Source organism: Sprattus sprattus (genome assembly GCF_963457725.1).
Source record: "Sprattus sprattus genome assembly, chromosome: 5".
Lineage (NCBI taxonomy): Eukaryota > Metazoa > Chordata > Actinopteri > Clupeiformes > Clupeidae > Sprattus > Sprattus sprattus.
Window position 1 is genome coordinate 22,913,763 of NC_137924.1, and position 25,675 is coordinate 22,939,437.

Genomic DNA, 25,675 nt, shown 5'->3' on the forward strand with positions numbered 1-25,675 from the left:
TGATTCAAATAGACAGCTGGGAAGCCGAAAAAAAAACTATGCCACATAGCGACCATGTTGGTTTTACTGGCCCAGTCCAGTCATTTCACATCACCACTTGAAGAGGAAAAAACGTAGAAGCCATGGGGCACAAGGACGCAAAGGGGCCAGCGTGAGGTCACTTGCTTCCTGCCAAACCCATTGAAGAAGGCTTTGCTGTGATGGAACCGTTTGGGGAGTAGTGGAGAGGTGGAGGAGCTAAGCTTCGAGAGCCTCTTTGGAAACCGGCTCACTGCGGGGTCGCCCTAACCTCCAACCTCCGGTGGGTGGTGAGGTGGGGGGATAAATCTGTAGCAACTTGAGACGCTTGCGCTGCCATGACAAATCCCTCGGAAAACAGGGCATGTGCAGAATCCCACTCATAATCACTCTGGCAAAAAATAGCAAAGGAGAGAGGCCAGGATACAGAGGAAGAAGGGCAGGGCACTCTGCACCGCTCCCGTGTCCTCTGCACTCACAGATGGAGAGGTTACAAAAGGTCGATGCTAAGAAAGAGCTAATAATTGTCGAGAGAAAAGAATTTCAGAAAGACAATACAGCAGAAATAAGAAAAAAAAACGCCTAACTAAAAACAGACTCAGTCATCTTATTTGGGAAGGAGTGCAAAACTTTCAGCAATAAAGGCAACATGGATAGCAAGGAGAGAGGATAGAAACCGAGGGGTATTAGCTTTCGTTTATTCACCAGTCTATCCATCCACTGTGCAGAAACTATGAGAGTTATACTGCTACTACAGGTATTAGCAGGAGGAGAAACTTCATAAAGAGCACTCTGAATGGTCTGTTCCGTGTGGGCTCAGTGGTTATGTGACTGATGGACGTGTGTGCTAGAGCGGGAGGGGGTGTGTGACACTGGGGCACATTAGATCAACAAATTACTGTCGTTCGTGTCAATAGGAGCTGCCACTCAAGGGGGGGAGCAAATCTCCCAAAATGACAGGCGATTCTGAGACATGCAACGGCAGGATGGAGAGGCTACGCTCAGGGCACACGCATAAAAAGGAATGCACACATTCTCCCTCTCTCTCTCTCTTTTGTCACACACCCACACACAGGCACACAAACACGTTTACCAGTGGTTTGACACCCAGAGCTGCATGTTAGTGGAGAGCATTACATGGACAGCCAAGGTGCATTTTTTCAGTATCTAAATGTGAGTCACTGACAGGGACAATAATCACAGTGCAATTTAGCCATCCAAGGAACAGAACTCACTTCTAATCAATCATTCTGCAAAAAGGACAGTACGTGAAATTCAATAGAAATAAGAAAAGCAGTGACGTTATCTAAGAGATTCACTGTCCATTGGAAAATAGCAATTGAGCACCAGAAATCCCATGGAGCTGTCCGGTTTTCTTACCTGCGTGGGCACCAGGGCTGGTGGGTAGGCCAGCTTGTGATGCCGGTACATCCAGAAGGAGAAGAGGACGATGGCAGCGATGCCCATTATGGGCACCAGGGAGTAGAGCAGTGTGCTGAACAGCGGGGGCTTCGGCGGGATGGGGTCAGCTGTCGGATGCAAGGAGAGAGAAACACAGAGGGCAGAAAAGAGAGGGAGGGAGGTAAAGAAGAGAGAGATGGAAAGGAATGTCAAAACAGGCAATTTCAGGCCAGATCTTGATAAACGTTGGGAGAAGTGCACAGTGCAAACACAAGAGACTGATACCAGACACTGATTGTTATCACTGACACCACTGCAGATGAGCAGGGGAGCTACCTCTCGGCGTAAGACCTCAGAGACAGATGTGGCCAGTGGTAGTGTGGGTGTTAGACTCAATTTAACCCCTTGAAGTCGGTAGCATCATTGCAGAAGCAGAGAAAAAATTGTTCCAATTTTGCATTGAATCTCAAATACAATATTTGCACCACATTGTCACACCAATGCGATAAAGGTCTTGCTGTAAACCTTAAAAGTATTTTCCTTCCAATTAATACACTAATAAATAAAATGACTTTATGTACCACATAAAATAAGCAAAATGTTCAAGTATGTACATCTCTCAGTCACAATAACAGAAGGAGAGCGTTATCCCAAACCTTCCTTAGCTGTTCTATTCACATGCTAAGACTTTGTAGGAGGGAGGCGATAGACCATGCAGGGAAAAGTCCATTGTAAACAAAACTCAAGCAAGGTCCAAGTATATTTCCTTTATCTTGGGGCAAGCTCTCCCATTTATATGATATGGAGAGAACTTTTTCTTATGAAGCTTTAAAATTCCAAGCAAACTGAGACAATATGGAGCTAAACTACTACTAGGCCTACTACTACTACTACTACTACTACTACTACTATTTGAGGAGGAACTGGATGATAGAAGTTTAAATATCTTTCTAACTATCCCACAAGGAGATTTGGGTGTTGTATAGGCTAACAGCAATGTCTTTAGCGTAACATACTTGCTAGTGGTGTTATGACAAGTAGTACTACACCACACTGAACAAACCTTGTGTTTTCATGTGCAATAGGTAGTGTTACATGGCCAGTCATGAGTCATTTTTCTGAGTAGTTTGTTGTGTGTGCTTAAGGCTATTTATTGTATGCCTACACATGCCGTGTCATGCATATGGACGATTATAGAGTGTAATTTCTGTCCAAATGTACGTTTGCATGTGTAGGTTTATAGTGAAAGAGTTTTTTTTTCTTCTCCAAAAGACATTCCCTTGTGAATGGGCTTTGTGTTAGGATGGGGAGGGGTGTTCACAAACGTTGTGTCTGCATAAGGCCTTTAGTATCCAAAGGTATCAGTGTTGGGGCTAATCATGACAGGGTTTTAAATGTTTGATGGCCATTTATTTGTTTATGTGAATGGAGTGATTCAGAGTGTTTATGCTTAAAGCACACCAAAGACATTTGAGAATCACCTCAAGTGACCAACAGTTTGTCACTGTGGTTCAGTTTATGTTTGCACATATTCCAGTTTAAAAAAACTCCTTTGAGTACAGTATGATTATTTGAAAAGGATTTTTAGAGAGATATACAAATGTCTTCTTACATGTTATAACAAGAAAAAAATTAGTTTGAAACCATTGTTTAAAGTTGCTTAAATTTTCACAAATATCACAGTATGCCAAAACCACAAATGCCTGTATCAAGTGCCGAATCTAGCCCCAAACTCCTGGGGATTAAAAACTGGGAGTAAACATGGAGTAATTTGATTTTGAAAGTTATTTTTTTTAATGTTGAAAGCAAAGTCACATCATGCAGCCATGTTAATACCCTTGAAGGGAAAAAAAGAGAGAGAGAGAGAGAGAGAGAGAGGGAGCACATATTTTTTTTAAACAAAATCCACTGTTTGCTTGAGCCATCTTAAATTTGAGAGAGCTTGTTATTTTGATTACATGGGGGGAAATATTCCAGACCCAGCATAAGAGGCTGTCAGAGGAGTGGAGGGAGCCCTGCACGCACACACACACAATCCAGCACTGTTCCCCTGCCCTGGCAAATCCATTCAGCTAAAGCTGTTTGCGGGAGGAGACAGTGTCCTGTTCAATGAGCGTGAGGGGCCCATCTCTCTCTTTCTCTCACCCTCTTCCTTCTTCATCTTCCCCCCCCTCTTCGCTCATTCTTGCCCTCCATCTTGTTCTCCCTCTCCCATCTCTTTCATTTCCCCCCTCTTCTGCCCCCCCCACCCAAACACACACACACACACACACACACACACACACACACACACACACCTCACCCTCCATGTTTACAGCAACATGTTTATCCTCATTTCATTCTATGTTTCTCTCTCGGTCGCTTCATCTCTACCCCCTCCCCCATCTTCCAAACCTTCAAAGTCTACCCCCCCCCCCCCCTCCTCTTCTGCCTCTATCGTTCTCATTTTCTCTCTCTCTCCCTCTCCCTCTCTCCCCCCTCACTGCATGCCAGTCGTAAGCGGGCACTCCGTGCCAGAGATAAGATTTGACTGTTCCCACGTGGCCTCGCCACTCTAATCTCGCAGGCGCTTGTGCCACCACAGCGTACTTCCTCATCCCTCACTCATCTCTCCTCTCTTCTTCCGTTATTCCTCCCTCTCTCTTTCTCTCTCTCCCTATGCCAGGGTGTGCGCTGCTTGCCTCATCTGACCCTGGGTTCTGAGGTGCATAGCATAGCATGGTTAATGTTGATTTGTTTCTTTTCCATCTCTAAAGTCCTGTTCATGATGCAACTGCAACCTCTCCCTTTCCCTCTCTCTCTCCCTCCCTCTCTCTCTTCCCCCCTCTCTTGTGCCTCTCTTTGCCAGCGGTCCATTTAAGCTGGATGTGGGTTAAGGACCCCGGATTAGCCCATGTGATCTGAAAAATACAACCATCCACCCCTCTCCTCCCCCTCCTACTCCATCCACCCCTCTCCCTCTCCCCTTCCACTCAACCAAACCTCTCTGCCCCTCCCCCACATTCTCTCCAGGGCATTAGGATTGCCACACTGTACACAGGCACACACGCATACACACACACTGCTGTACACACACACACACACCGCACTCAAGCATGAAACTTCCGCGGTCACAAGGTCATGCAGGCTCCTCCTCCTCCTCTCTCTCTCTCTCACACACACACACACACACACACACACACACACACACACACACACACACACACACACACACACACACACACACACACACACACACACACACACACACACACACACACACACACACACACACACACACACACACACACACACACACACACACACACACACACACACACACGTATGTGCGCACGCTTTTGAACACACGGTTGCTAGGGTAAAAAAGAAAGAGGACTGTGTGCCTCACAGCTCTTTGGGGGGTGGGGGTGATGCATTTACATCCAGGGCATTCCGAATGCAGTGACTCAACGCTGGAAATAGGTCTTCCATTGCATAAGTCAGAGACCCCCCACCACTGACGACAAAATCCTCAACCCCTGCCTCTTAGGCGTGCACAGATGAACACATTTACCCGTGGTTGGCACTTTCAATGATGACAGAATTGGTGTGTGTATGTGTGGTGCATTCAGCCCTCATATTCCCTTTTTTTTGGGGAGGTTGGACATACAAGGGAAATCTAAAAATAACCGAAAACTACGCATAACAAAGCAGGGAGGGGGAATCTACGCCGGAGAAAAAAAATAATAATAATAAAATCCATCCCCCATCCTCTAAAGAGGACACGCATATTACTGTGTGTGGCCAGCTGACCAATGTCACAGCGAGTCAAAACTCACGAACACCTCCTCCACCCCTCATTTCACTAAGAGGATGTTTAACAGTGTGGCTGGTTAGCTCAGCAGAGATAAAGCTGGCAGATCCGCTCTGGTAATCTGAAAGACACGGCAATCTCTGCTGCTCTGGGCACAAGGCGTGCCATGGAGGCACGCGAGCCTAGCGTGGCAAGAAGCGTGGCAGCCACCTCTGGCCCCAATCGCTATCGCTCACCAACTATCTGTGCAGTCAGCTACATGCTACTAAATTCCTAACAAAATGTTTATGACTATGGGGAAAATGGCATAGTCTTTAAACTGCATATGACCGGTGCGGCATGCATAAAAATTAAAATTCTCTGAGCATAATAAATGTGTCCTCTGGTGCTTTTAGATAGAGGAGCTTCAGGGTGTGCGTGTGTGTAGGGGGTGGGGGGGGGGGGGGGGGGAGGGTGAGTGATCCCAGTAGGATGCTTCCATGCCCACAATTTGGTTGTGCAACGTTACACAACAACCAAGAGGGAAAGGGAAACGACACGGGGTGATGCCGCCACCACCTCCATAACCACAGACCCACAGCCCTCCAAAGCCATGCTATGACAGCTACGCTCTTCCTGGTGAAACCTGTTTTTCCCTCCTCTAACCACAGCAGCGGCTGCTGCTGCTGTTTTTGTTGTGTTGGGCTCCTAAAGTGGATTTGTGCGCAGCAGAGATATCTTCCCCTGAGGGAAAGCTCAAAAGAAAAGGCTTGCGTAGCGCTGGGGCGCGCTGAAGCGCAACAGCATCGGCATGCACAGAGGGGAGCGGCACACGCTCGCCAAAGAGAGCGCTGAGTGACAGCGGTCGGCTTTTCATCCATCATCCCCACTTAAAAGGGTGCTTACCGTCAGCCCGGAGAAGAGTGAAGTGACACTGTATAGTGTGTAGAAAGCATTCCAATCCGGCTGACATCATTATTCTTCGGGTTTAACGCAAAACAACAGAATGGCTTTCATTCCGCTTTACGTCCTACATATTGTGTCCACGCACATGAACTATTTCATGGAATGGAAAGACTTCAAAATGCTGCATCCCTCAGGGGCCACTGAGAATACCTTTTATCTGTAGTTCCCTACAACTGTATTGTTAAGCCCTCAAATATACCTATTACTATACCGTATTATGCAATGAAATCCTACGGCTAGAAAGAGAGTGTCCTGGTAGAAATGGCAAAAAAGATTCTCTTTGAAAGTGAGAAATAGGCTTATACAAGGACAGAACTGAATGATGCCGAAAAATCCGTCAACGATGCCGAAAAAATCTGTCAAAAAAGAATACAAAAAGCACAAAATGTCTACCAGAAGCAAAGTCCTCCTGCTGTGGGATGTCTCCTAATGTCACAGTCTTTACAAAAGGGACTTGTTATTTGATTCAGCATCTGGTCTATTCGTGTCCTTACATTGATAGCTTACCCTTACCCTGTTCGTAAAGCCTAAACCTGACCTTAAGCCTAACCCTGACCTCAAAGCTGGTTCGAGTGATGTTAGCATTTATGGCTAACATCTTCTGGGCTTAACCACCTAGGAGCCGACCTGTTCTAATCAATGCGCATTTTGCCCATCTCTATGCCCTGAATGATTTATACAGTCAAAGTGTTGAACTATTTGTAGCTTATTATAGAGCCCAGAACAATCCCATGGACATTCCTTTCAGCCATCAGAACAGTAATGGGTGAAATGCTGTATGTGTTACATGTAGTCAACCCACTTTCAATCATTTCATACTGTACAACCAACAACTGCCAAAACTCCTAAGAAAATGAAATTGAATGACGGTTTGAATGTACAAAACTGACAGGAAAGTACACTGAAGTGCCAAAATAGCGTTTGCATTTGTGTGTGCACTGTGCATGAGACTATGAAAATGTACGTAAGCATAGGACCATGCAACATTGAGGACACAAGGGGGGGAAAAAATAGAAAAAAACGTCACATTTCTTACGCGGAACCGTATCGGGGTTGTAGTAGAACTTCTCGTTGCACATGTTCCCCTCACAGCAGCAGAAGAAGACGTCCTTCACTTCTTTCCTCTCAACACACTCAGCACTGGAAAAAAACCAATACAAAACATTAGGAAGGGTCTATATAGACACACAAACACACACACACACACACACACACACACACACACACACACACACACACACAAACACAAACACAAACACAACACATAAACCATACACACTCTCTGCAATGCACATCACTTTGGATAAAAGCATCTGCTGAACAAGGTGAGGCCGCAATCCCAGTTCATCTACACAGCCTGCTACACCTACACAACTGCTCCCTGCAGGGCTTTTATTGTGGCGGCTTGGTCTCCTTGTCAGAACATGATGCCTGCATTCAAGCTGCCATCTTACAGTTTTGGAAGCTGTGTACAAGACCTTGGCATTTTCATAAAAAGAAGGGGGGGGGGGGGGGGGGGGGGGGGGCACTCAGCTGTTTTGTCAAATGTGATGACAAATAGCACTCACTCAAATGCCCACACACACACAGGCAAACATTTGAGCGTGTGTGTGTGTGTGTGTTCGGACAAAGTGAGAGGAAAAGTGCCACGTGCTGCTTGCCGAGCTACCTGGAGCCAAGACATGGCAATGCGTCGGCCATGTTCCCAAAAAAAAAATAAAAAAATCGATCCGGTTACAACAGGCGGCAGGTAAACAGGTTCAACGGCATGCTGGAACAAGTGCTCTGAGCTACAGCGAGTTGTTGCTCTTTGAGCTATGGGCACCTTGCACGCCATGTGTACTCGGAGAGAAGAGAGCACTTGTCCCTGTGAGCAGGAACTGCCTCTCTGACAAACTGACGGGTGGCTGCGATGTGTTGATGAAGGGAGATGGATCACCCGCCTTTAGCAGGGGTCAACGCAAAGGGCAACACACTCACATATTTTGTTGACAAAACTGATGACAAAAAAAACGGTGTCAGTGGTATTTTTGTGAAACTGGAATGTGTACCGTGAGTGTAACACTGACAGATTCATAACTTAAGATAGTAAGGTCAGAAGACCATATATGTTTGTGTAATGCAACATTCTTTTAACATGTTTTAGAACACGCTTCAGGGTTCTCCAAAACTAAAAGGTTACAGTAGGAGCACTGTGCTGTGCTCACTCTGGGTTCGTTCAGTTCAAAGGCTGTTGTGGACTTAAAGCTATTTAAAGTTACATAAAAAAAAACACACAAACCACCCTTTGTAAATGTATACCAAACATGTTGCGCTCCAGTGAACAAGTTCACCCACATACTTTCTCAAATCAAACAGGCAACGTGATTCAGCAGAATTGCAAAGGAAGGTGATGGTTCGTACACAAGCACAGATCTCAGAAGATAACAACCTTTTTTAACCTCAAAAGGTTAACCGGGGATTAGTTTGAGTGTGGAAAAGCATCGTGGGGAATACATATACACAAAAGTGATGACACAAAGTAAGGAAACCTCATCACGTGGTTTATTGTACAAACACTTATCTGACTATTGCCTCTATGGTTCACATCAGAGAGTGGGCAAGGTGATGCATTTGTGTGCAGAGCAAAACACTGATGAAAATATACCTCCTCTGATTTTCACCATGGCAATCTGATCACACAGTGCAGTGAGCCACGTTGCAGCCTATGGCTTAATCATTAAATGTAACACAACACCAGGTCTTTTGATTGCCTGGGGCCTCCTCCTGTGTTAATTATAGATCATCATACACTCATGCCATAGCTTTGCAGAACATGCAATGCCTTTTCTGTGTTTTATTTAGTTCTGCCAAAGGAGGAACCCACGCCCAATTAAAGATTCAATAAATCAGTGAAAAAGAGACCGTGCTCAAGCAATCGTTTTCAGAGACTGCAATTTACCTGTCGTAGCAGCTGATATCGTCAAGCCAGCAGCCTTGTTTGTAGAGCTCCACCGTGCCAGAGTTGTTCTTCCAGGTGGCGTAGCAGTGCACCCGCTTGTCCTTCTCGCCCACACACTGCTTCACCGACGTCCTGTTGCTGCGGCTCTCGGGGTTGGGGTGGTAGCTGTACTGCACACATTCCTGCGTCTCCGAGCGCCCAAGGATGGCACCTACAGAGTGGGGTACAGGGGGAGAGAGAGTCTATGAGTCATCTTCCTTTTAGAGAAGGATATAAGATAACCTGGGTAAGTGCAGCACGGCCTTCACAGACCTGGCCAGGTGAGGGCATAAGATGACACGGACGGCGGTGGATATAACGATCGTATTTTACAAGTAAATGAGTCACACCACAGACCCCTGACTCTAATATCACACACGACACCTGCCAGCGTGTTTTCAGTAATCTGCAACCGGTCTCACATATCTGGCCCCCGATATTAGATTCAGTCACGCTACAGAGCTCCGTGTCAAACCCTCTGCCAGCTGGTGATGTGACCACTGGCTAACGGCTCAAGTTTCTTCATATAGCTTAAAAACCAAATAGTGTTTGTGAAGAGTGAAGGCTCCCGATGGACAAAGAATGGACCTTCTTCTGATTGAGATTTAATCTCTTGATTAGCCAAATCAAATCTGTTGGCATCAGAATGCTGTTCGTCAGGTGAGCGTAGCAGGCATTATGGCTTGAGCTGTATGCTGGGACATCCTGTTAAATGGAAACATCAAAGAGGTTAAGGAAGCCATTTCAGAGATAAGTGATCTCATGAACATTACTTCGTCATTACCATTACCAAAAGTACAGATGCAGATAGGAACACAGATACACACGGCTTCGTCTTTGTGCAAGTCATGAATATGGGCATTCCCCCTGTGCCTCTGGCCTGCAAGTCTGAATATGCTCCCTGCACACAATCATTTCACTGCACACGACCATTTCACTGCACACCACAGCAATAGCAACCTTCTGAACATGCACCCTGCACACGATCATTTCACCCCACACCACAGCAACCTCATGTTCAGGTTAACCAGGAGCAACAGGCTCCAGAACCATCTCTGTCTAGTGAATGTAAAAATCCATGGAGTTCCCACTGGTCAGGCCTGTACTACAGTAACTGTTTTGTGGTTACATAAAACCCAAACGACCTGTGTACAAGGTGCCACTGTGGCTGCTGGTGAAGCGAAACAATGTCAAATATTCTCCTACCAGCGGCACTTCCGCCTTTTGTAAAGGATAACTTCTGAGGTTAGGTGAGATTTTCAACACAAAGAAAAATGTATGTTGCATTCACTAGGGACTGCGGTTAGCCTCCAAACATGTAAGAGGAGCCAATGACAAAGAAAAGTGTTTTTTCATGGGTTGACGATAGTTTAGCCACGTACAGCACAAACCACAAGTAAATGAACAAGGTGGAAAGAATGTTTAGTAGTTACAGGGTGCATAGAAACATCTCATTGTTAGTCCTGTCTAATCCCCTGTTTTACTTTAATGTGCTCATTGAAAGATAAGGCATCATTTATATTAATGACCAAGAGAGTGTTTTCAAAAAGCAAGATAACAAACCAAGCAATATTCCAGATAAAACCAATCAATCACATCATCTATTCCTGCTAATCTGAATATAAATAAATAACCACTCGAAATACGAATAATAATGTGAAAAATGTGGTCCTTCAAAGTGGCCATAGACAGCAACCTGTGATCTTGAAACTGGTCACACAGGTTGAGTGAGGAGGACGAGGACGCCGAGGCGCCAGCGGACCCAGAGATGGGAGGAGGGGGCAGCAACTTAACCTGAGAGACCTGCATAGGATAAGCTGTTCGTGTGGAATTAATCTAGAGGCCATGTTATTTGCAATCACATGACCTCTACCACAAATACAAGTAAGGATGTTACTAGGAACTAAATAGATTTCAGATAAAACCCTTGTAATTGCTTTCTAACTGATGTACTTAGCCTGGTAAGAAAAATACCACTGTATTTAAATCTGTGATGTATTCAATTAAGTGTTACATTTCATATATCATATTGGAAATGATTGCCTGCATAGGATTGATGGTCATGACTAAGAGCATTTCCCCCTTATCAAACTACAAATGTGCGGTACAGGAGGCAGTACATAATTCAGGTGCATGCTATTGACACAAGCGCACAAAAAATCTTTGTTTTTATTTTCCGTGTTTTGTTAACCTTTTGCGAAAGCTATCTAATCTCTCCCTAATGAGAACTACTGCCAAGCGGTTCAAATTGTGCCCACTTCATTCAGACACATTTTCATTGAACAGCACACTCATAAAAACTATGATAAAATGGCTCATTAAAAACCAAATGGTGCAATCAAGTCAATGGGAGTGTGTACTATGTCAATTATTTTAGGAAGAATTAATTTGCTAATTACCCCTTGGTAGGAATAAATCCTGGGGGATTAGCTGTGAAGACACAAGTCGCCATTATTAGGATTACAGGGAATCTGCTGGAATTACTGTCACACCCGCACCAAGGAGTGGAATGGCTGCCGAAGATGCGCATCGACCCCTCAACGCTCCCTCGCTACAGTACGCCTCCGAATCTGGGCCAACAGCTGAGATCAAACAAACAGCCCCCCGCCCGCCTCCGTGCTTCACACGAAATAACCGAGTCTCTCCTTCGGAGATGTCACTCATGTGCGCCTCGGGGTCGAACCCTGAACCCAGAGAGACCTTCAGCCTGCAGCTCTGAAGGCGATCTATTGGGACTGGCACTAAGGGCTGCCATGCTGGCAAGGGCAGGGCTAAGTGAGTCTTAACCCAAGGTCTGAGCAAGGAGAGTCGCTCTTTTGAGCGCAGGGTTGCTGAAGGAGCAACTATGCCTGGTGGAGGTGGCAGGGTCACATGAGGTACCAGAGGCCAAGATCAGGCTTCTGATAAACATGCGGTTGAATTCAACTGCTACAGCCATTAAACTTAGAGCCATGTCCTTGATGTTCCCATCTGCAGACATGCAACACTGTTTATTAGCAGATTTATTGAAAATGAAATCATGTCTTCATTTATTCACCAAATGATATTTATTATTAATGATGTGATTAGTTTAAAATGGACTATTGAAGCCCTTCATGTAGCCTATTCCAAGGAGAAAAGAAGAGTAGAACCAGCCAAAGGGATCCCTACATATTAAGGTACATGTCTCACATACAGTGGCACTACATCACTTATTAGGCAGTCACATAGGACTTAAGGTTTAGGTACTTGAAGAAATGAGAAAGGTGAGAATCTTTTTTTTTTCAGCCACACAGAAATTGTGGTAATCAAGTCTGCTGTAACCATGCATGGCCGGCGGCATCATACTGTAAGCCGTTAAGATTAATTAACTACGAGATATGGACAAACGCACACAAAAGCATCTGAAGAGCTTCACTGCAATCCCAATTTGAGAGGCACTGTTCTTGTTCCATTTTCGTGGCCACCACTTATCATTTGACCGAGAGATCTTTGTGTGAATGCTGAAGCTCGTATAAATAAGGCATGGCCTTTCAAAAGGATAACTTGTGAAGCTGTCATAACACACTCTGCAACAGAGCATCTCCACTTGTGCCACTTAGTCATAGTCAAGGGGGTGTCTGTTTGGCTTGTATGCTTCGACACAGAACTACTGATTGTTTGGAGACGCAGTGAAATGCACACAAAGCTTCATGATTCTGAATTTATAAACACCCAGCAAGAATGACGTCTCCAACAGAACAACAACAAAAAAAAAGACAGGATCGCTGAAATAGGCTAGATTTAGTTTGAGCACATTTACAAGCGCCTTCCTTTAGATAACCTCTAGTGACCACTAGCAGGAAAGAAATTCATTTTCCTCTTCCCTGAAATTTCGGGGTATGCCTGCAACCGAAAAACAGCCCTGAGGGTGGAAGTGCTGGACAAAAGGTAATGCAAACCCGGATCTGTCACTAATAACCCAAAAGACCACATGTCATCTCCTTATCTTAAGGGGAGGAAGCCCCTGAGGCATGGAGCAGAGGTTTAAAGCCCTGAAGTGGTGATGCGAGTCTGTGGCATTCCTCACTAAGACGAGCCTTTGGGCGAGGACTTAAAGCCTAATGGCAGCAAACATCAGCCATGTTGCCAAAAGTCTGATGATAAAACTGCTGAAATGGACAGCTGTCCGTCGTATTCTCCTTGCTGATAAGCCAAATCATATCCGAGCTGTTGGGCAATCAATGCACGTACACAGGCATGGATTTGTGATACAGGGATCAGGCTACAACCATTCTAAAGCATCCACTGAAAGTAATTTTTTTTTAGGTACACAGAAGTATAATGTGGTTACATCTGCAAGAAGGCCTCTATTAGGCCCGGTTCATTGAGCAGCAGCCGGAGCGGCGATACGGAGGTATTTCCTTCTGAGGTTTCTCAGTGAGTCTCCGACTTTAACCAATAAGAAATTCTGAGGAGCGCAAACATAGAGATTGGGTTACAAAGATGTCACTCAAACACAAGAACACAGGTGATGGATTAGGTAGAGCAGGGAGAAGGGAGTAAAGGCGGAGCAAAGAGGTCCTGAAAAAAAAAAAACCGCTGGGCAAGACTTGGCTAGCTTGATTAGCATGTCTTGTCTATCAAGGTCCAGAAAGTCAAAGGTTGCTTTAAAAGAGAGATATATTTCAGCGTGTTCACCTCAGAGCTCCTTTTCCCCCTGAAACAACTACTGATGAAAGAATGTTGTGCATCAGACGGTCTTCTTTTTAAATTGCAAAATCCATTTCAAATGTCTATGATATTTTCAGCAGAGCATTTTCTGGTCTTGTAGCTTGTTTGAAAAGCATGATGAAATGATGAATGAGTTCAAACATTGTTAACCTCTTGACTTTCCATCTCCTCAAGAGCTGAGAGATGTCCTTAGCAGTACATTATCAATTTTTAATTTCCAAGGGAATATGGCCAATTAGCCCACGATAATGTGAAACATTAAGGCCTGCTGGATTAAATAAGACAGGCAAGTAGCCACAGTGGTAGGGAATTTCTCAGTATCCTCTTTAATCATCAAAACAAATGCATACAGAAACGAGAAAAACACTATTGTTGGACTCATGCCTGGCCAGGGGATTCAAAGAGGGTGGTGTTCTTCGCTAGCTTAGTTATGAACATCACTTCTCTAGAATACAATTTAATTTATGGGATTTGTGTGTTTCTATTTATGGGACACTCCTTACAAAAATCAAGAGCAATGACCATGTTAAATTACTTCAAAAGGTGATATTTAAGACTAGACTATTCTTAGCAATGACAAAAAATGTATTTAAAAAAAAAATGTTCATTACAGCCTACCTATTTGGCTTGTAAAAATTATTCTCAACCCTCTATGCTGTTTCAGGAAAGATGCGGTCACAAAATTAACAATTATTTATGCTCAGTGTCACCCTGACGACAAGAACGACTGGACAGGCAGATCCCAATTTGATTCCAGATTAAAACGTCACATCCAGCTGTAACCATCCTCTTAATATATTAACTTAACATTGCTCTGACACGATCACTTTGGCAAACAACCTTACAAAGTCTGTTGATTTGGAACAATAATACACTTACACTATTCACTAAAGCATTGTTTTGGGCTAGGAGAATCCATCTCAGCGTGCAAGACGATGCTGAAAGCAAACATGAATTGGGTTTGGCGCGTGAGATGGAGTGTTGAATAGTCAATCACTTTTAACACACCACGTTCCAAATCCCTTTAAAGCTGATTTTAACCCTTCCACTCCACCTCCCTAACCCCCTTCTTGAGCTCTGCACTGACTAGTTCACTTCTGGACAGCAATTTGCCATAAACAAGCTCATAGCTTCTCATCCGACTGCGTTCTGGACTGAGAGAGTGAGGGGTCAGGACACAAGCTCTGGCCACTATTTTTCTGGGGATCATACTCGCGTTATTTCCCCCTCATTGCCAAACAGACGGGGATGAAATCCCTGTCTGGACTTAAAGGGTCAGATTTTGCTACTGCGTCTGCTTGTTCAAAAGCCTACAAAATGAGACTGTGGTCTTTGTGTCTGAAATAGTAGAAGTGATCCTACCACCGTCTGTAAAAGACTTGCAGATTCTAGAGAGGGAACAGACATAGTATGCGGGGTGAACTAGTTCAGGCGCAATAGGTTACACAGATACACAAATTGGTGACGATCAGTAGCAGGTTAAGAGGAAAAATCTTTTGTCATGCAATCATTCCCTGCTGTAGATAACTTAAGAAACTGTCAACAACACATAAAGTAACTGGCCAACTGAGGGTCAGTGTGACATCTGATACCACAGTGGAGAAACATCAGTCAGAATGCCATTAAAGAATCATGTCCCTAGTCATGCTGATTCCATCTGGGTAAAGGAACGCCACAGAAGAGGTAAGACGTTAAGAGAAAAAGTACAACAAGGTCATACTGGCTGTTTGCTTGGTAGAACAGCATCAAACTCCTTCTCTGAGGGCAGGTTATTGGCTAATGTTCCAAACAATTCAAAAGCATTCATCAGGGTGCAAGAGGGCACAGTAGGGCTAAAGGATATTTTGTACTTGCACATACAGCACTTTGTTTAATGATGATCACTGTGTTTGAGTTTGGGGCATTGTAAAACCAATGGTTGCCAAACCCATGATGTTCATATATTTGTCTACTTTAACTTCAAAATAGGCCTTTTATTTAATACTAGGAAGGGCACATATTTATTTCTGACTTACAGCGAGAAACCGATGGAAGTAGTTTCCGCAGAGAAATATGCATTTGAAATGTGTGTTGATTCTGTGCTGTACAGAAGACCCTGCAAGTAATATATGCACTTAACAGTGACTTCACAACAAGTCAGTATATGTCACCACAGTTTCTAAAAGTAGACTAACTGGATTACTTCTGCAAAAACCATCATCCAAAGCTGAGGTTTCTTCATCAATAAGCCTTTGCATCGCATCATGCCAAAGGGATCTGAGTGTTTAGGTGGTCAGTTTCACATGTTTCAAGTTACACCATAACAAGCAACTTCATTGAGTATTTTTGACAGTCTTCAACGCAGACCCCAGGATGTGAGAATCTCCATAATCCTTCAACAGTGAAAGGGTATACAAATGCATAAGGCTTACCAAATTGCCCATCAGAATGTGTGCAGTGCGATTGTGTAAGAGGGGATTTGGGGGGTAAATGTGTATTATCCCCTACATAAAAATCTTTGTTTTGGGGATTTGCCGCAGAAGTGGTGTCGCTCTCTAATGGTCCCCTGCTAATCTGTCTGGATTTGTGTTTTCTGTGGGACAATGTTCTACTCCCCCACAAGCATCACTTGAACCATGGGCCAGCCACTGGCAGAGAAACTAGATACTAGGTTGGCATATTTCTGGGGTGATGTCTTGTTTGAATCGCTTCAACAATACGTTGTTCTCAAGAATGGGTAGTCCTGGGAGGCTTTAACTTCTATTGTACAAACAGCGTAATAGAAGCAGGTATCTGGTGAGAAACTTTGATATGGTATCTCCGTTGAGGTTAAAATACACGAGCAACCGGTTGTTTAGTGATAACCTACAGGTTTTATAGACTTTTATTAAAATCAGCTCTCCACATACCATACAGCTACCAGCTGATACAATAGCTTTGTGTCAAAGACTATGGACTTGCATCATTAATGAACTTGTGCAGCGCTCAAATGACCAATTAGAAGTCAGGTGAAACTGACTGCACTTCTCACAACAAGTCAATGGGGAAACTCCATCCTATGTTTTACTCTCAGTGTGTTCATCTGACAGTTACGTGTACATGACCTCAAATGCCCCTTTGATAACTTGCCACTCTTTCTCATCACATAACCAGTGTGTGTGTGTGTGTGTGTGTGTGTGTGTAGAACTGAACAATGAAAAATACCTCAGCAGTCAGCCTGTCACACCTATCTAAAATGATAAATACAGCCGCGGAAAAAATTAAGAGACCACTTCAAAATTATCAGTTTCTTTGGTTTTACTATTTATTGGTATGTGTTAAAGTAAAATGTACATTTTAGTTTTATTCTATAACCTACTGGCAACATTCCTACCAAATTTCAAATAAAAATATTGTCATTTAGATCATTTATTTGCAGAAAAATGACAATTGGTCAAAATAGCAAAAAAGATGCAGTGTCTTCAGATCTCGAATAATGCAAAGAAAACAAGCTCATATTCATTTTTAAACTACACAATACTAATGCTTACACTTAGGAAGAGTTCAGAAATCAATATTTGGTGGAATAACCTTGATTTAAAATCACAACTTTCATGTGTCTTGGCATGCTCTCCACCAGTCTTTCACATTGCCGTTGGGTGACTTTATGCTACTCCTGGCGCAAGAATTCAAGCAGCTCGGCTTCTTTTCATGGCTTGTGACCATCCATCTTCCTCTTGATCACATTTCAGAGGTTTTTTATGGGATTCAGGTCTCGAAATTGGGCTGGCCATGACAGGGTCCTGATCTGGTGGTACTCCATCCACACCTTTACTGGCCTGGCTGTGTGGCATGGAGCATTGCCCTGCTGGAAAAAACATTTCTCAGAGTTGGGGAACATTGTCAGAGCTAAAGGAAGCAAGTTTTTCTTCTGGGACAACGTTGTACTTTGCCTGGCTGAGGTTTGTAAAAGACCATAAGGATTGAAAAAAGCGGACTGGAGGGTCTTCTAGTTCGTCTTCTCTGATGAGTCCAATTTTCAGCTTTGCCCAACACATGGTCGTCTGATGGTTAGACGGAGACCTGGAGAGGCCTACAAGCCAGAGAGTCTTGCACCTACTGTGAAATCGGACTCATCAGAGAAGACAAACTTAGAAGACCCTCCAGTCCGCTTTTTCAATCCTTATGGTCTTTTACAAACCTCAGCCAGGCAAAGTACAACGTTGTCCCGGAAGAAAAACTTGCTTCCTTTTGCTCTGACAATGTTCCCCAACTCTGAGAAGTGTTTTTTCCAGCAGGGCAATGCTCCATGCCACACAGCCAGGCCAGTAAAGGTGTGGATGGAGTACCACCAGATCAGGACCCTGTCATGGCCAGCCCAATTTCGAGACCTGAATCCCATAAAAAACCTATGAAATGTGATCAAGAGGAAGATGGATGGTCACAAGCCATGAAAAGAAGCCGAGCTGCTTGAATTCTTGCGCCAGGAGTAGCATAAAGTCACCCAACGGCAATGTGAAAGACTGGTGGAGAGCATGCCAAGACACATGAAAGTTGTGATTTTAAATCAAGGTTATTCCACCAAATATTGATTTCTGAACTCTTCCTAAGTGTAAGCATTAGTATTGTGTAGTTTAAAAATGAATATGAGCTTGTTTTCTTTGCATTATTCGAGATCTGAAGACACTGCATCATTTTTGCTATTTTGACCAATTGTCATTTTTCTGCAGATAAATGATCTAAATGACAATATTTTTATTTGAAATTTGGTAGGAATGTTGCCAGTAGGTTATAGAATAAAACTAAAATGTACATTTTACTTTAACACATACCAATAAATAGTAAAACCAAAGAAACTGATAATTTTGAAGTGGTCTCTTAATTTTTTCCGCGGCTGTATATATGATGTATGAGCACGCAGGTATAAGAGCGAGGTGCAAATCAGGAGACTTCCTTGACACTGTCCTCAAAACACACACTTCTGTTTGGTTCAAGAGTATGGAACATTGAATTTAAAAAGATTTTTTTTTTTACACAAACTACCCTGCATTATTCTTTGGTTAGTTATGGTCTCCAAGGACAAATAGACAAGATTTCTTAGGATTATGTATAGGCATGTGGATGGAGGTATAAGTGTGAATAACAGTGGTGTGGCCTGACCTTTGAAAACACAGGGTTTTTTTCAGCACTGGCTTCACAACAATCTGATGAGATTTATTCACTCTCAAAGGGATTAGGCATACTCTGAAATGCTGCATCCAAACAACAGTGCTTCATTCTAAACCAGGCAAAACAACAATCCATTGAACCATTTCAACATTGACAGGCCCAAGCACAGCTTCAGGGCATATGTGGGTTATTAATGACCAGCTATCTTGTGTCTGTGTCCTGTTTGTCGTGTGCACTGTTATTTCACACTATAGGCTAGCAAGAAATGGCGTATTAGCAGTCTTGTCAAAATAAAAGCATAGCGGCTTATGCCTCACAAGCCTAAACCAAATCAAAGTTGAGGGCAAAGAGGCAATAAATATGTGTTTTAGCAGTGTTAGAACTGAACAAGCAAACACTCTTGAATCGTAAAGAATCATTTGTACTAGGTCACCTCAATCCCTTAAGTGAAGCATTATGTTTGATGTACACAGTACATAGTTACATTGCAGAGTAATGTAGCATTGTATAGGTACGTTTTAAAAACTGATTACAGGGTGACACTTTAAGCACACTTTAAGCACACTTTTGACACGACTATACTCTTGTGACTGCTGAGGTTGTCTACCAATATTTAGGTAATGCTGATGATATCAAATAGCCATGTGTAAAATAATGCACCTTTTTCATGTAGTGTGCTGCATCAACTGTTTAATGCAATTAAATTCAGACTCTGGGTTTAACAAGAGTTTAACGAAGCAAGAGTAAGACTCTGTAGCTAAAAATAGGTAACGCAGAACGTCAGTAGTATTCCACTACACTGCGTGCCACTACAGGATACTTCATTTAAGGGTTTTGCATGGACACACTTTTGGTCAGGATAAAATGGAACGATCATAATACTGTTGATAACAATAATACACTCTGTTGGGAAAAGGCAGGACAGGTCTGGATGCAGATATGATTACTTTATCTAGCTTCTGTTATGCAAATCCCGCGGCTTTGTAGTTCCAGTTTTATCTGAGAAGGAGGCTCTTCTGTTGAAAGCCGACATCTGATGGTATCAGACTGACCAAGCGGACAATACGCTACTGTACAGCAATGGTGTGGTTAATGAGGATATAGTCCGGTTGCCGAGTGTTTTAGAGAAACAATAAACCCAAGATGATTTTAATTTGCGCTGTTCTGTGTAGTTTACTCTGACAGATACGCCACGCAGGAATGATTAACAGATATTACCAACCAGAAGCATTACAGATGTCACACGTTAAATTGTACCACTGGCACAGATTAGCTACAGGATGGCCTGGAAGCAATACTTTTAAACAACACCACTATCTTTCAACAGTGGAAGATGTTCAGATGTTAATGGAAGGTACAACCAGGGTTCCAGATTTTTTTAAGAAACCAATATATTCGATCGCGTTCCCGCCTAGCACGAGTAACAACCCCCTGGTGATGACTATACAATAGATTATGTCACGCAACACCCTGCATGAAAGATGTATGCTTGCGAGACATTATGGCAGGAAACACTGGGAAGATTTGATACATTTCGTCATGCATTCATAACAAAAACACATATTTAAAACACAATTCCAAAATACCAACCTGAGGAGCAAGAGATGAGAAACACACCAAACGCCAGTTTTGTTGCGGGTCCCATTTTCGAACTGGGAAGCTGCAATTCCTTTCTTTCTTCAGGTTAGTTCCAGGTTACAACGACGACTTCCGAAATTCTAACCCAGTGAGTGTCTTTTGTCGCCCCTTTTATAATTTAGCAGTTCGAGATATAATCACACACTGACTGACAGTGAAAAAGCACACATTCCAACGAGGCTTCAGTAATGTCCAAAGCAACCTTGATTGTCCAGTTCCTACTTACTCGTAAATGACAATAACTCCCATGAGACATATCTGCACATGGTAGCTACTTGTGGCTTGAAGCATACTGGATTTTCGGATGTTGGTGTATCTTGAGGGTTACACTCCACTATCGTTGGATAGAGGGAAAACCCTCAACCGCAAAAAGTATTGCTTAGGGCAAAGTCCACCGACAAACATGCTACCCCAAATGATCAGAATTGTTGGACTGACGCGAGGTTTGCTCCATTATGAAATTCCTTTGGCAAGATACTGACGATTATTTCAGACCACGCCAAATTGTAAAGTTACCGTTTACGTAATGTAATTACCAAGTCAGCAGTCTTGCTACTTGTCCATCAAGCCAACTTGTTATGGAAGTACACTAAAGATACAATTATTTTTGAATATCAGCTACCTAGTCAGCTATCTAACAGCTATTGCATATGTTGTTTGCAAACAACAGTTAAGAAAACTGTCACTAGGAACCAAAAAGAAGAAATGTCAAATAAGTGGTACTAATCAAATGAGAAAGATGTAATGTCATCAATAATCCACCTTTACCGAATCACGCGCGGTCAATCCAGTGGAAAGTTGATAGTGAAAACACAAACCCTGCTTAACCAACTGCAACTAGGTAGCTGCCCCACGGACAAAATTCTCATCGATTACAGTCTGCCATTAAAACATACATGTTTCCAAAGAAGCATGCACACTAGCGTATTCTTGAATGATCCAAGTGCACTTAGTCTTGTATCTTAGAAATATAGTCCACGTGAACTTGAAGACAGCAAAAGCTCGAAAAATCGTCGACTTGGCTCTGATCCGGGGAGTTAGCCGAGCACGAGCTAGCTACAGACAGCAAGCTAAAGCTAATAATATTCAGAAATAACTTCACCACCAACGAAGATGGAAATGTGGTAGAGCGCAGGGATTCAAAAACACTGTGTTCCTGCGTTAAAGCTTTCCACGTATTTCGCCGGAGTGTGCTGGCCTGCCGTCGTTGGTCTCACGGAGCACCGAAAATATTCCCGTTGCCTACCGGGCAGTCCGACTCCCACTATCCGTGAGTACAGTATTCAAGATGGCAGCTGGTAGGAATGTTTTTGTTTTTTTTCCTGCCCTCTATTTTAGCCCTCCCACTTTACGCGACTCTGCAGCGCATGTGGTTGATTGGCATGAAGTGTACACGTATCAGAATAGAGAAAATGTAGACATACGCCTATAAGCTTTGCATCTATGACTGTGTATGGCTACAACAGAAATCTTTATGGAAAGACCCTCCCCCAAGATGGAGGGAGGTAAAAATTAGTGTACAAAAAATGAGGACGCCCATCACGCCTACTGTTAAATATTAACATTTGCATACGCAGGTATTTAATAGAGTCCATGGACAGCGAGAGGTTAGGGAACCACACTCTCAAGATCCTAAACTAATATAATATAGGCCTACATGTCTGTACGAGTATATATGTAATATCATGATCTCACAGAAATAATAAAGTCTTTCAAAGTTGAAGCTCTAATCTATGATTTTCATCGCAGAAATATGAACTAGCCTGCACTGGAAGACTGTTTATGATATGATAATTGACTGAGTTTTTTAATGTTATAAAGATTATAAAACTCAAATACACACACACACACACACACACACACACACACACTCTCTGTCACACACACACTCACACACACACACACACACACACACACACACACACACACACACACACACACACACACTTGGGTGGCACGCAAAACAATCAACACATAACATATTTGCCTACCTCCTCCTAATATTCCAGCAGAATATTCCAATAATGCAGATCTTAATCTTAACCCTATATTTACACTTGAGTATCTCAATACAACTCTCAACAACCACAAAAGGTATGCCCTTACAGGTTTTGTTTCATGCATTAATATAATCTTAATAGAACATTAACATGAATTGATTCTTCAGCATGTGTAAAGTATCAGATTTTCACTGTTGCATAGGCTATCTGCACAGCTGCTGTTGTGCTGCAGGGTTTGTGTATCGGTCATATAAGAGAGAAACAGCAGCTGTTGGAGTGGGGGAAGAACGATCAAAGGAGAAATGGCTCAAAATGGTTGACAAAGCCACAATGCTATCAAGAGAAATGGATGAGGTATTAATAACACTGACTGCCAAGTACTTCATTGCGCACAAATATGAAAGCCTCCTATTCAGACATCTTCTTGGTTTTTTTGCTGTTTAAAACATGGGGGAGGCTGACATTACTGAGGCATTTTGGAATGCTTTGATATACCATGTGACATATTAATATATGTTCGAGTTGTAATGATTGTGCTAATTTTTATTTCAAGAGTATTTCACCACCTTTTCTCTTCCACCTTCTTCATATAATTTGTTACGCTGAATGTACACACTAAATGCAGAACAATGACAGTCAGAAAGGACCAAACAGATCACGTAAACCTAAACCATAAATGTGTTCCCTTGTGTTTTAAAAAAGACCTTTCACTGGTATGTTCATTAGCTGTAATAGACTTTTACAAAGTCTGAACAGGTTGTGGCACATCTTCCTTTCAAGTTCAGATCTGAGACACAATCTTCAGACCTGAAAGGCAACTTTAGGCAATGATCCCAAACCAAAGGAGAGACTAAGACTTTCTTAGCCCACAAAATGGTGACCTATTGTCAGATGTAACTGTTTTTCACAATCTTCTGAAACTGCTGGCATTTTTAATAGGCGGCAAAAATAATGAGTGGGTGAATGGCTAAACCTTGGTGGTCATGTCGTCTTTTGTCAAGGAGAAACCAGTAGCCCCCTCACCAGGCCTCGCACCTACTGTTCCCTACCGAACGATGCGGAACATTTTGTTGCTGGGTCGGTCGTCAGAATTCCACGGATGCCTGACATTCTGCTTCCTGTGAGCTCATTAACTTTTAATCAAAGTTCTAAAAGTGGCAGAGATTATCCCGATGGATTTCAAAGTGAGCGTGTGAGATGTCAGGCAGATGTCAGTACAAGGGCTGCTGCATCTGTTGAGGCGTGTCATCCTTGACAGGCTATCGTCCTTGAGCGGATGAATATGTAGCTCTTCTGCGTGGCAAATAAGCATTTCCTGTGATCCTCACTCATTTAACCCATCTGAGCTCCCTCAAGGTGAACCCTCTGTCTTTCTGCAGTATACCTGGGGAAAAAAGCCCTAAACATAAAGGTAGCATAAAGGTTCAATATTTAGATAATTCAGCCCAAACTCCCTCACAGTCTCGTCTTTCAGATGAGTGCCAAGTTCAGGTCAATGCAAACACGACGACCCCTGCGATGGCCATGTAGCCTGGAAGTGCTAATCCACATTCCTGCTCCTTGCGTTGCTCCTTCCTGTTTAGAGTTCGTCAGATAGCAGCGAAGGGGCCTGGGATCAGGGCCGAGCCTGCGCCAGACTCAGCTGCTCTCGGGGCGAGCACTGAGCTTAAGCTCTAGTAAATCACATTACATCCTGTTCCCTTAAATCACATTAATGTTGAGCCTTGGCACGCGGCAGGCATACCCTTTTCATTCACCGTAAGCCAAGAAAGGAATTGTCTTTGGAGGTTTTTTCCCCTCCTTCTACTCTATCCATACAGCTAATCCACAGCATACAGTTTCTCTTTTCTTTTCATACCGAGAGCCAGTTTTTTATTTTGTATTGTGCTTACGGTAACCAGAATAAGGTTGTCTAAAGGGCGGGGGAAGTACAATTTGTTAAAAATGCACAATCTAAGGTTGGCAGATGTATATGATCCCCCATGAGGTTACCATGGTAAAGTGAATTTATCCATGCATATAATACAACCGTGACTGTTCCGTGCCTTGCAGAAAAGCTATTTAATTTTGAATTATTGTCAGGGGACAAGCCAGTGAAGGCATATATGCTCTCCCTACCTCGTTAATATACAATTGGCATTTAAAAATGCATGATCTTGTGAAGGGGTTTCTTTTTGTACAGGGCTATACATTTTGAACAGTGGGGGATATAAAGCAGCCATTTCCATGCACATGAGTCAAGAGGAGGTGTGAAACCAGTGTATCTCCAAATGAGTCTGAGCATGTCTTAGGCATACCCTGATGGAAGGTCTGTATGAATCTCAAGTGTTTTTGGTGTATTCCACCTGTCACGAGGACACTCTGAATAAGATCCCACTCTTTCAAGGTTCATTTAACATACAATGCTAGCATAAAAAAAATAAGAGAACTGAATCACGATAAATGCTAGACTTACAGTATCTGCACATGGAAACAAGCATTAGATGGGAAATAATTTGGTTTCAATGATTTTGTCCGACTAGCCAGAGGGCAACGCATTTCTATTTGCTGCAGTATGCATAAACAATTTGTGAAAGTTGACTTGTGTAACTAAGAAAACTAAAACGTGATCAGTGTCCATTAGTTAATAGGACTCTGGAGCAGAGGCTTTTAGAGCGTGATTGTCACTGCGCCAGGAGGTGACTGCAGATTACAGGAGTGACCTAGAGAGAAGTGACGCTCACTTGCTCCTGTGTAATCTCCCAAACACTAGAGTATATCCCCTCCTGACATCTGCCCTGTGTGTGTGTGTGTGTGTGTGTGTGTGTGTGTGTGTGTGTGTGTGTGTGTGTGTGTGTGTGTGTGTGTGTGTGTGTGTGTGTGTGTGTGTGTGTGTGTGTGTGTGTGTGTGTGTGTGTGTGTGTGTGTGTGTGTGTGTGGGTGTGTGTGACAGAGAGGCTGCATGTATCCATGCCTGTGTGCCTAGGTCCTTCTCTATGTGTGCTATGAGGATAACACCCCCAGATCTGATGACTGTCTAAACCCTAAAAGAAATTCTACAGAGGGACCACTGAGTCTAACAATGAGGGTTGAGAATACAGC

General features: G+C 43.2%; 1 protein-coding gene across 2 annotated transcripts in view; it reads right to left on the reverse strand.

The window, feature by feature from the left end:
- The window catches only part of acvr2aa (activin A receptor type 2Aa), a 34,192-nt gene extending 12,329 nt beyond the window's left edge, over nt 1-21,863 (reverse strand). Inside the window, exons 1-4 of one of the 2 annotated variants that reach the window (XM_080838960.1) lie at nt 20,547-21,863; nt 9,099-9,309; nt 7,194-7,297; nt 1,399-1,547 (exon numbers count right to left, since the gene is read on the reverse strand). In XM_080838960.1, the coding sequence (XP_080695086.1) occupies nt 1,399-1,547; nt 7,194-7,297; nt 9,099-9,309; nt 20,547-20,601 (519 nt within the window). In that variant the 5' untranslated portion in view covers nt 20,602-21,863. Of the gene's footprint in view, nt 1-1,398; nt 1,548-7,184; nt 7,298-9,098; nt 9,310-20,546 lie in introns of both variants that reach the window. The other variant, XM_080838959.1, reaches the window with a different exon arrangement.
- Nucleotides 21,864-25,675: the final 3,812 nt, after the last annotated feature.